Source organism: Sebastes umbrosus, chromosome 10 (genome assembly GCF_015220745.1).
Source record: "Sebastes umbrosus isolate fSebUmb1 chromosome 10, fSebUmb1.pri, whole genome shotgun sequence".
NCBI classification, from domain to species: Eukaryota; Metazoa; Chordata; class Actinopteri; order Perciformes; family Sebastidae; genus Sebastes; species Sebastes umbrosus.
The window spans coordinates 31,374,324-31,387,371 of NC_051278.1; the positions used below are offsets into that span (position 1 = coordinate 31,374,324).

The 13,048-nt window shown below is 41.7% G+C and overlaps 1 protein-coding gene across 1 annotated transcript in view; it reads right to left on the reverse strand.

Moving 5' to 3' along the window:
* lrpprc (leucine-rich pentatricopeptide repeat containing) overlaps positions 1 to 13,048 on the reverse strand; it is a 91,105-nt gene that overhangs the window by 6,460 nt on the left and 71,597 nt on the right. Inside the window, 5 exon segments of the mRNA XM_037781654.1 lie at positions 1,060 to 1,134; positions 8,429 to 8,544; positions 8,749 to 8,876; positions 11,409 to 11,613; positions 11,701 to 11,789. Coding sequence (XP_037637582.1) covers positions 1,060 to 1,134; positions 8,429 to 8,544; positions 8,749 to 8,876; positions 11,409 to 11,613; positions 11,701 to 11,789 — 613 coding nt within the window.

A 13,048-nucleotide genomic window follows, 5' to 3' on the forward strand; every position in this document is an offset into this window, starting at 1 on the left:
CCATTGTTGAGACCTGCTGCAGGAACATGATGAGACATTCCACACATATTACAACATAGTGTGTTCATTGGATTAAATACAAAGTGGCAGAAATGAGAAAACAACGAGTATTTTCGTTTCGTCCATCCCGGCTAAGTAGTCTAGTGGCGGAGAGGACGACATTTTTTCGACATACTATAATATGACTTTTCCAACGTACCATACTATGAGTTTTTTCTTTTTTTTAAAAACTCTTTTCAACATTTTATACAACTATTTTATATTCTGACTTTTGTTTTTACTTTACTTTTCAAAATACTATACTCCGACATTTGTATGACTCTTTTTGACATACTATACTATCACTTTTTCAACCTTTTTCAACATTTTATACTATGACTTTTCTTTCTCTTTATTTTTTTCAAAATACTATACTCTGACATTTTTATGATTTTTTTTACATAATATAATATGAATTTTGAATGACTCTTTCAACATACCATACTATGACTTTTTTAAAAACTTTTTTTCGAAATACTATACAATGGCTTTTTATGACTTTTATTTGACATACTATACTATAACGTTTCATGACATACTATACTATGACTTTTTTCATGCGAATTTTTGACATACTGTACTATGACTTTTTAATTTAATCCAACAAACAAACTATCAAAATGTACACGGACCGTACAGCCCCCGGTTAGTGGCACAGTAAACACAATATATGCCGACGCCACACGTGAGAGTATAAGATCACAGTGTTATTTTGACTGGCTATCAGAGTTTCAGCAGTTTGGTCGATATGTATGTATCCTTGCCCTGCTGTTGGTTAGTAGTTGGCTTTTTCTTTTTGATTATAACTGATGACTGTAAATTGAGATTGTATGGACCCAGTAGTAGAGATGAAATGCTCCCCCCTATTTGTTTGGAGCAAGTGGCCAGATCTTACACAACGCACCTTTAACTGAGTCAGTACAATGTTATCATTACTAACAGGAATCATGGAAAATACTACACTAATTATTCTTTAAAGGTGTAGATCCTAAAGAGAAGAGACCTTCTGTGTGATTTTACCTGTCCAGGACTCTGAGCCTTCTGAGACAAGTAGGACACCAGCACCTCCTTCTGTTCAGCCACAGCATTACAGCGCTACAGCAACAGAAGAGGGACAAAAGGAATGTGTGAGATATACAGTAACATGAAGGTAGGGGAGTCTTCTGAAGTCATAAACACTCTCCAACCTGTGCTCTTCACATACGTACAGTATATAAACACACATGCACTCCGACACACCCACGCATTCATGTAAACACCCGCACACCCACACTCAGGTTAAAAGGTTAATTATGGATTTAATAACTACTCGTTTCTTTATGAATTTAAATGCACAGCACTGTTCGCATCGGAAAGCATAATTATCCTCAGTCACACTGAAGGCCAGATCTAGTGTTCAGTGCAAATAAAAGTACAGCCAGAGCTCTTCATTGCACAACGGTCGCCTTATATACTGGAAGACAGGAAGTAAAAGAGATGATAGTCAACAGGCAAGAGAGGGAGAGATAGAAAAGTTTAAACAATAAATCGACCAATTATCATTTTTGCAACATAAACATGAAGCACGGAAAATAATGGATCAAAAACAAATGAAATGGCATCACTGTATAATTCTGAAAAAGTATAAGCTGCTGCTCAGTTTTGATAGTTTTATCAAGTTTTCTTTTATCAATATTGATTTTTAAATGTGTGAACAATCTCGCCCCGGCTGCACAACTGCAGAGTGGATTACTGATTTGGAACATACAGAACATATGTAAATTGATTGTAATGTACAATGTTGTATAATGTAACTCTCAGTGCTCTCTGGTTTCTGGTGGACCAACTCGGTTAAGGTGGCACTGTTTCTATACCTCTATAATTTCTAGTTACTCATTCAGTTCAGTGAGCTACATATACACTGATATGATATATCTGTGATAGACTAATATCGCCCAGTATGAGGAAACACTGAACGGTAGAAGGTAATGTGGAGTTTGAGATGCAGAATAATCCCTTTGCATTAATTCCCAGCAGCTGTGAGACATATAGCTGGGTTTCCACCAAAAGACTTTTAGTCCCTAGAACTACTTTTAAGGAACTAAAAGGTTCCTTCAGCCCACTGTTGTCCGTGTTTCCAACGCGGTCTAAAGACCTGTGAAGATTAGGCAAATTAGTCCGCTGACGTATGAAAAAGCAACATGACGTGTGACGAGGGCTGCTGATGGTCACAGCTATAAACACACTCTGCAGCCTGCAGCTCAGTGTGTCCGCCTGTTTACTCTAAAAAACACACTGGAATGGTCATATATTTATATATATTATATTTACATATTTGTGCTTTAGAACATAACCGCCGTGAAAGAATCAGAAAATAACTTTTCTTTCTGTCATTCACAGCATCGCCGCGCTACGTCTCTCTCTCTTCTACCGCTTGTTCCTCTCAGCTCGGTCACGATCTCTCTCTCTCTCTCTTTTTCTCTCTGTCTTTTTTTAAATGAGTCAGGAAGCTGACAGCAGAGCCTAGCTTTACTTTTAATGTTATCAAACAGAGAGAAATGCTCTCCCCTCGTCCTAAAATGGTTCTAAATCAATACTAGAGTTCTTCCTTGTTTTATGATGAAGTGGTACAGTTGTAGCAGCAGTGCTGTGTGAGTGTTTCACCAATCAGCGACGAGGATCCCTGCAAACTCCACCCCAAAAGTTTCGTTACTTTCAGAAAGTACCACCTCTCGACCAGGGCTTTTCTGGGGGTAAAATGTCCCTGGAACTTAGTTTAGACCCTGGTCTTAATTTAGACCCTGGTCCCTGCAGTCGAAACGCAATGAGTTCCTCAAAAGGTTCTTAGTTCCGGGGGAAAGTTCCTGCGGTGGAAAACAGGGCTATTTAAGACAGGATTGTAATGGCAATGGCTGCTTTTAAGGTAAAATACACCAGATACTGACTCCATATTGGAAGTGATGCTGATGAAAAAAGAGCAGTGCAGTGCACTAGACATTGATAATACAATAAATTAAAATAAGACACAAACATTTTGAAATTATGAAGTCAGACAGACTTCTGAACATTTAACCTGTGCATGACTGCTTATGATGCAGCATACATACAATATACTGTGTGTGTATGTTAAAGTGTGTGTGTGTGCGTGTGCAGGAGATGCATTAACGTTGCTGTGCTCTCCTGGTTGAGCAGCAATGAGGTCCGATTACTAGCCAGTTGTAAACTAACGTGTTTCACTCCTTCTGTACCTCGTACAGAATTAAAGGCGAGTGGCCTGTAAGGCTTTTAACAGGACCACACACACACACACACACACACACACACACACACACACACACACACACACGCGCACACACACACACGGAGCAAGCTGCCTTCTTTCGGAGTCACCAAGCGGCAGAATGGCTTGAGTACAATCAGGCAATTAGACCGACACTATGCTACTTCACTCAGCTTTGCTCCGTGCTCTTACTCACTCTCTCCTCTGGTTTTCGCTACACCGACCGCTCCCAAAGGTGACGCCACAACCGACCGGGCCTCCTCACACATACTGCCTAAAAGCTCTGGATACCGAGGGAATGCTTCCTCCTGTTCCTCAATGACCCCCCACCCCTCCCAACACACACATGCACAGAAGCAGTTGTAGACGAGTCGGTAAAGCTCCTGCCTCACTGCTTCCCTCTGTCACCGTTCCACTTCTTAATGACCGACTTCATCCCTCTCGCTCCCCACCGCCCTCACCTCCTTCTCTCCTGATAGCCTTGTCATCATTATTGTCTGCTCGCCTATTTAAAAGCTTTTCGGAGTTTTGGTCCCGCTTCACTTATGACGGGATGGAGGAGTCGGGACGCTACACTCCAGTGACCCCGGAAGAGCGGATTCGAGGGGGGGACGGAAACACCACGACGAGGGATAAAAAGGAGCGCACCAGTTTAGCCTGGGTCACATGAGCGGCGTCCCAACTCACAAACTGAACACAAGACAAATGGGAGAACACGTTTTAGAGCAGTCTTTGCAGTGAGATGTCCTTGTCGTTTTACTTTCTTACACCATTTGTTCCTGGAGTTTTGTTACATTTTGTTACAAGTGTTTTGAACGAGTGTTTAAATGGTCAAGGTTTGAGAGGCATGTCATCCTGACTACCGGTCTGTAATCCATTATCCCAATGATTAGCTGACTAAAACTGACTGTCAGGCCGTTATTTACTACTGTCTTCTCATTTTCTTCTATTATTTAGATTTTTGTCTTTATTTATATTTTTATAATATGTTTTTATAATACAGTTCCCATATACTCAGAACATTCCCCTGGGTAATCTCATCATCTAGAACATCTTTCCCTATTCATCGTCTATGGAGCAGCTCCACACTTTATACCCTATGACATCACAAGTTTGAGTTTTAGCACTCTAGTTTTTGGATTTGGGAGTTTACCAATTATTACCTAACATGTATGAATTTTGAAAATAGGCGTACTGTAGTTCCCTTTTACATTTTAAAGGTCTGTAAAGCACAGTACATACACATAAAACGTATGTTATGTTGGATTGCCAAACTTCTGTGGCAGTGATTCTCAAAGTGGGGTCCTGGGACCCCCCAGGGGTCCCACCCATGTTAACTTTGGGGCCAGTAGAAACTCTGATATGATTGTGACACACAGAAATAAGTTCATTTTTAAGTTGAAGCACTTAGACTGGTACATTTAAATATCTGGATTTAATAGTTCAGTTAACTGTTCATTTTCTGGAAGCTTTTAAGTTGAGTCCAAATGCAACTTGAATAAATTCACCCTCTCTTTAAAAGGTATATAAGTGGTGTTAACATTCAATAACATTGCTTATTTCCCAGCTGTGGGACTAATAAAGGTTTATCTCATCTTATCTTTCTGTCTATCACTTTGAAACAGGTCTGAAGTATTTAGGTTGAAAAGTTTTAGAATAGAAATAGTTCCAACGACATCTAAGAGAAGAAATGGTAGTAAGCATTATGTAAGCAAATGTTTTCCCCTTTAAGGGGTCCCCCTGGCCCCAAAACGTTTGAGAACCCCTGCTCTATGGTACAAACATCGATTTAAAAAGTTCAAAAAGAACCTCCCACTTGACAATCTTCCTCCCCTGCCTCTACTCGGGCTTCTGAAATTGAACCTGATCAAATTGAATTGTATAATGCTCGTCTTCATCTTCTATCTCACGGAGCGAAAAGAGGGATGAAACAAGCCGAGACTCATATCAAGCAAGAAGCGTATTATAGCTTTAAAATCATGTAATCCATGGTTTGTGTTTAAATAGTGATGAAGATGTAGAGTAGTGAGTAATGTATCTGTTCATTAACATGCATGCTAGTCAGACATCCCTGTTTAAAGATTGAGAGGGATGATCACTCAAGATGTCAGGGAGTAATGAAGAGCAGACGCATGTCGCCTCCATGTTGGAGTGGATCTACGGTGGGTTTTTATTTCTGTTTCCAGTTTCACCCTCACTGTCAGTGTGGTCCAGAGGAGCTGTTGTAACTGACCTACTTGGTAAATAAAAGATAAAAAGATGCAGCCGCGCCTTAGCACAGAGCACATTTTACATCTTTCTTACCAACAAAGTACTGTATGCACACACTCTCAACACTTGTCTCTGCCCCGATCTCATGTTTTCAGGACTTCACTTTGGAAACAGACTTCCTGTAATTTACTGTATATTACAATCACATTTAGAAATATAATGATGTAACTTTACTGATCTTCGGTTGGTTCAATGTACTAACTACTCAGATTTGGTTGTATTAGTAGCTCCTTATCTGCTTGTTCAAAATGTACTTTGATAAGACCCATTTTTTCAGCAAAATTATGATTTATAAGAATTCAAAGTTAATGCGATAACACATTAACGCAAATTCATTTTAAAGCCACTAATTTCTTAAACGCATTAACGCAACTTGCAAGTTTTAGGTTGTAGCGGGCTCAGTCTTAAAGCTACAGTGAAGATACTGGCATCATATGAAACTATGAAACCCAAGTTTGAATAATTGTCAACTAGCTTGTCGGGAAGGAGGTGAAATAACGCTCCACACCTGCACTCAATTTGGGCGAAGAAAAACTGGCATGGCCATTTTCAAAGGGGTCCCTTGACCTCTGACCTCAATATATGTGAATGAAAATGGGTTCTATGGGTACCCACGAGTCTCCCCTTTACAGACATGCCCACTTTATGATAATCACATGCAGTTTTGGGGCAAGTCATAGTCAAGTCAGCACACTGACACACTGACAGCTGTTGTTGCCTGTTGGGCTGCAGTTTGCCATGTTATGATTTGAACATGTTGTTTAATGCTAAATGCAGTACCTGTGAGGGTTTTTGGACAATATTTGTCATTGTTTTGTGTTATTAATTGATTTCCAATAATAAATATATACATACATTTGCGTAAAGCAGCATATTTGGCCACTCTTATGTTGATAAGAGTATTAAATACTTGAACAAATTTCCCGTTAAGGTATATTTTGAACAGATAAAAAATGTGTGATTAATTTGCGATTAATCACACATTTTAATTGATTGACAGCCCTAATAACAATCTTATATATTATATTATATTTTTTAAATATGTCCAAAACAGACACAAATGTATGTCAGGGTGAAAATGAGAGCAGCTAAGATTGTGTGACAAGAACATAATGTGATTCCTTTCGTTGACGTTTAAAAAGTGATGAAGTGTAGTAAGTGATGGCGGTAAGTGATCCATCTGTGTTCATTAGTCACACATGCGACTGAATGACTGAGAGGGGTAATCACTCAGCTAGTGAGAGCGAAATAATCGCCGTTATAGAGAGCAGCGTCTTCACCTCCATTTTTGTGTCTTTCTCTGAGAGTCTTTGATCTCTTTCGCTACCTCGTCCTCTTTGTCCTCCCTCTCGACTCTCACCCATCTCGCTTATACATATTCATGTCCCCAGGCTCAATGCAAAGTCATTGAGCTGTAATGTATGAACTGTGTTGAATAAGTGAAGCGGTAGGAGGCCAATTTCAGACCACCAGAAGACCCATTGGTGGAATGTGGGGGAGCACTTCCTGACATAAATGTGAGGCTGGATGAATAAGTCAACGTCTCCCTCATCATCACTTGGGCTTGACAACTGGACGAATGCATCACCAGCTCCCTTGTTGATTTGTTTTTGCAGATTTTAATTACTTTGCCGTAATAATTTAAAATGTAGTCAAGAGCGAGACACTCAAATGGAGAAGTGCGCACCGGGATGAAATGCTCCAGATGATTTAAAATTTAGTTAAAGTGGTCACAAAAAGTTAAAAAAAAAATACATTTTACAGAGCTCTCTCCTCATGGTGTGCAGATCCAGCCTAAATAATGAAGAGCAGTACCTGCACTATATAGAAAATTGTTGTATTTGGTTGAGAGGGTTAAATTTAGCTTCTTCTTTCAAAAATTCAGCTTTCTTTAGGGGCAACCCAGAGCATCCTTATCTCCTCTCCTCTTTACACAAAGACAAAATAATACAAAGTAATAAATGTGATGTCATGAGAAACAGTCTGATGTAAAAAACATGGATTTCTTCACTTCATGTTTAAGTAATGATGAAGAGAAGTGAGCGAGAGCAGCAAGCAATGTATCTTTCTTACTGTAGGGCTGTCAACCAATTAAAATGTTTTGACCACGATTAATCAAACATTTTTTTATCTGTTCAAAATGTACCTTAAAGGGAGATTTTTCAAGTATTTAATGCTCGTATCAACATGGGAGTGGGCAAATATGCTGCTTTATGCAAATGAATATGTATAATATTATCCAGAAACCCTCACAGGTACTGCATTTAGCATAAACAAATATGCTCAAATCATAACATGGTAAACTGCAGCCCAACAGACAACAGCTGTCAGTGTGTCAGTGTGCTGACTTGACTATGATTTGCCCCCAAACTGCATGTGATTATCATAAAGTGGGCATGTCTGTAAAGGGGAGACTCGTGGGTACCCATAGAACCCATTTACATTCACATATCTGGAGGTCAGAGGTCAAGGGACCCCTTTGAAAATGGCCATGACAGTTTTTCCTCTCCAAAATTTAGCTTAAGTTTGGAGCGTTATTTAACCTCCTTTTCGACAAGCTAGTATGACATGGTTGGTACCAATGAATTCCTTATGTTTTCTAGTTTCATATGATACCAGGCTTAACTTTAGCTGAGCCCGTTACTACCTATAAATCACAAGTTGCGTTAATGCATTAAAAACATTAGTGGTGTTAAAACAAAATTGACTCGTTCATTTTCAGAATGCTGATCAATTTCCCTCCAGTATCAATAAAAGTGTATCTCATCTCATCCTCTGTGGACCACAACCAAATATATCTGAAAACCTTGCGCACGCACGCATGCTCCCACGCTCCCTCGCTCACTCCCTCATACTCACAGCCAGCATGAACTTGGCGTCCTCGACTTTGTCCATATCCAGCAGCTGGATGAAGAGGTCTGAAGCTGGTCTGTAGCAGGCAAAGTGGTTGGCCAGCCGCTCTGCCATAGCACTCACTGTAACACAGCATGCACATTTTAATCAGTGCTCAAAGGTTTTACTACAGGATGTGGTGTTTATGGACTGGATTGCTTATTGTCATTTTGCTTGTGGTTTCATATTTGCTATTTCTATTTTCTTCCATATACTACGTGTATGTGTGTGTGTGTGTGTGTGTGTGTGTGTGTGTGTGTGTGTGTGTGTGTGTGTCAGTGTCTTACACTTGTCTATGGCTTTTTCATTGTCCTCTTCCAAGATCTTTCTGAAGACGAAGGAAATACTGGGGTTTGTGCTGTCTGGACTGGTGTAGACTGCCTCCAACACCTCCACTGCTGTCTCCACGTCGCCACTGAAGCGGTTGTGGAGGGGGGGGAGACAAAGGTTGATCAAAACTACACCCAATAAGCTGTACATTTTTAATCTAAGCAGATAAATAGAAAATAGGAGAAACAGACGCTACACACAACAAACATTTATATCCATCTAAGAATAATCAATGTTGAATATGAAAAATGTTGTGGGATTATTCCTTATTCTATGGGCTATTTGGGGAAATATACTTTTTTATTACATACATGTTGTATGTCCAATACCCATGCAAGGCAATTATGTTGTGGTTTACGTTAGGGAAAGATCGCGTTACGGTTAAAGGAACAGGGCGAAGGATCTGGCGGTATCTAGTGGTGAGGTTGCAGATTACAACTTCTTCCGTGTGTAGGATTGAATAAGAAATAAATAAGAAATGAAAGGCTTCTCAATACCTCACATCAAAGTTTGGTTATAACTTCTCTCTTTGTCGGCATATCATCGCTCTACCACGTTCAAGAAAAAGAAATCAAGGGGCTCCAAACTATCTATCCCTCACTATACAAGTTATCTTCTCCATTGACATATTATTTGCTATAAAGAAAACATAGTTATTAATATTATATTCCATTTCTGCCAATAGATCCTCCTTTTAACTCTTTTAGACCAGATGCAACAACCCTACTTTAATCCTTGTTACCTACAGTAAAAGGCACACTTCTTCCTGCGTCGGTGCTGTTTTTAGACTTTGGAAATTTTAGTAATTTAATATCGGTTTAATTTTTGTTCCTCTCACTGAGCGCAGACCAACTCTCTCTTCCCCTGATGCTCACTCATACACACACATACTGTGAAATGTTTTTCTGCTGAGGTTGCCACAACCAAACAAAGCCTGCACACCAAAGCGCTACAAATGTAAAACAACTCAATCTGGCAACCCGACCTCGCTACTAACACTTTGCGCTCCCTGCTCCCTCCCCGCCGTCAGCAGTCCTAATGAATATTTAACATACAGGGTATGTGCGCGACTCTGTGTATGTGCGCGACTCTGTGTATGTGTATGTGTATGTGTGAGCGTCCAGAGGTGGGGGAACATATCTACGCTGATTGTTGCGACTGGGACCGTCTGAATAATTCAGCGGGGGGCCCCTCTAAATGTGGCGCTCCGCTCTCCGGGCCTGCTTGCCTTTTCCGCCCCGGCTCTTAACCAGTCAGCTTGACTCAGATACAGCTGGGACGCACGTGTCAGAGCCGCTCAGAGCGCGGCTCCCGGAGGTCAGGGTTCAAGCTGACAGGCCTGTGCCGCGATGGCCAATCGGGCGTGAGACTGTCTCGCTATTCTTCACTTCCTGCTGTCCCTGCGAGATGGCACGGCGACGCTGCCGCTCGAGCTGGGGGGACGGCGCTAATGCAGCAAGTAGCGCAATGAAAGTTTGATGCACAGCGTGTTTTATATATTTGTTCTCTGTTGTTTGAGAAGCGACAAAGCAGAAGTGGAGGATGGGTGTTTTCATGACATTAAAAGGAGCCCATGAATAATCCTATTAGGCCTATGTTTCCTATTTGTACTTGACGCCCCGCTCGCCACGTAAGCTTTTACTTTAAGAGTGTGTCAACATGGGTCTTGTCACACTCTGCTGCTGGTATTGCATTAAACTGTTTATCTCTGTGTGCTGCTCAGTAATGCCAACAGAGTTTACAAAATAGTAGAAAAGACTTCACATAGAGTTTCTGTTTGGTGTCTGCCTGCGCTCCATTTGACTGTACGTGGTTGGGAAGGATTAAAGATAAAAAGGTGATATGATGAGTACTGTCTCGAAATGTCAGATTTAGGGAAATATCTGAAAAACCGCATAGGCCTAAATGTGACTCATACATGACCAAAATCCTGAATTAAAAGGGACTGTATTCAAGTTTGTACACGTATAAATGTGTTTTAATTGTTATTTTACTGCCAGTGTGAGAACAGGTTGTAACCTCACCTAAAAAATGAGACCTTCTGCATCTTTCTGGGTTTCCTCTATCAGCATGTAGACTGCTTTTAAAGAACCCAGGCCCGTTTTTCCAGGAAAATCCAAAGGATGTGACGTCGGACATGCCTTCAGCGCTAACAGTGTGCAACCATAGCTAACGTTCGGTTAGAAATGGAGTCCGCTAATGCCAACAAACGACTGTGGGAGAGTATTAGAGCCAGTGCGTAGAGTGTGTGTGCATTTGGGAAGTGAGTGGTGAAGCAAGAGAGAGAGAGAGCGGTAGCGAGTGTGTGAGAAAACGAGCGAGCAGCGGAGCAGGACAGAGTTAGTTTAGCTCTGAGAATATTAGTGAATGTTCAGTGGAAGTTGCAGTTTGTGCAGAAATAAATTCTGCAGCTCCTCCAGACCAACAGAGGTTTCCCGTGTAATTTATGTGATTATAGCATCTTTGTAATTACTCTGGTGGCTACGTTTTCACCTGTAGAGGAATGAGACAATTGCCGCAGTCAGAAATTAAAAAATCCTACATGTGCTTTAAGTGCCTCCTCAACTCAAAAATAGTCTACACAAGTCCATTAATGAATCACCATATATGCGCTTACTTCTTGATGTGCGCGAGGGCCGTGTTGTTGAGGAACACCATGCTGGACAGGTTGAGGGTCGTGCCAAGGCCTTTAACCAGCGACTCCGTTTCCTGGATCCCCGCCACGTCGCCATGGCTACCCAGGGCCTGAACCAGTCTGGTGATGGCGAGCTGCGAGGGCATGTGGTCCACCTGCAGCATAGACTTCAGTTTCTCCAGAGCATCTATGGAGGAGTGGAAGAGGTGAGTATGTGTATGAAATGAGTACGTATGTGTGTGTGTGTGTTTAATCCCACATGTCTGTTTCTTACCTTGAACCTGGCCTTTCTTGCTGAGTGTGATGATGAGCAAGCTGGTGGCCATGTCACTGAGCTGGAAGCCTGGCACGCGAGACGCAGCACTGAGAGAGACACAAAGCATGTTCTTGGTTTGGTATCAACTATCCACTTCTTATTTGAGTCAATCTGTTGAAAACAAACTCTTTTCTAACTTTCTTTTTCACCTCTCGACTGTTTTTAAGCTTGTGCTCCTACAGTATAGTGGCTGTGGATCACGACTGGGGTGACACGTTGGCCAATATAACAACATTTATTGTGAAGATGATAGAAATTTGTCAACGCTGTGTGAATACTGACGTTATGACACTCCCATCAGCCTCGGCTGCACTTTGTGTTTGGTGTTAATTAGCAAATGTTGGAATGTGAACATGCTAAACTAAGACAGTGAACATGATAAACGTTATACCGGCTAAACATCAGCATGTTAACATTGTCATTGTGAGCATGTTAGCATGACAGAGGACCCCACTTTGAGGATCACTGACGCACTCAAACATTAGAAACATTATCGACTGTGATGATGTGAGTTAATATCTCTGTAGCATCTTAGTCTTTTGCGCTCGGGACATTATAGGGCATCGCATTCAGAAGCACATTAGACTCCACAGAGACGGAGCGGATAAACACATGAGCTGAAAGGACAGAAGATAAAAACAATGGGAACAAATGGGACTGACAGCAGGTCTGAGCCTCTTGTAAAGTGTTTCCTGCAACCCAGAAAATAATACGGACATCAAACGGTTGATTACTTCCTGTTGAGCCGCTGCACGTGTGTTTGTACTGTCTATCTGTGTGTGGTATTATGTGGGAGGATAACATCAGGACGGGCTGCAGTAGTGAGGCCTCCGGTCGCTGCCCCCCCCCCCCTGACTTCCCCTCCCTCGCTCCATCTATCTGCTGTCCTTTTCAGCCCTCCTCCTTTTCATTTCTTTGCCACTAAAACCTCAATCAAGCTTGCCTCTCGTCTTCTTTTTTTTTTTTTTTTTTAATTTGTTATTATAGCCCTGCAACTAGATTAATCCGTCCGCTCAATTGAGCATCAGGCCGGCAATCCTTATCACCACGGCGACACCAGGCCAAGCAGCATCCGGCAGCCGCTGTGACAGGGTCACGGCGGAGATTGGAGCGGTAACAGGGTCGCCGACGGATTGCCGCGGAGACCGAGCAGTGGGGGGGAGCGGGGTCAGAATTATTCTTATCAGGTGGGAGGAAATCTCTAGAGGCCGTCTCTCGCTCACCTTACCCCCCCCCAACCCCCCACTCTCGCTCGCCGTCTCCTTCGAGGGGTATTGTGCTTCAGCCAATGAATCCAACATCCACC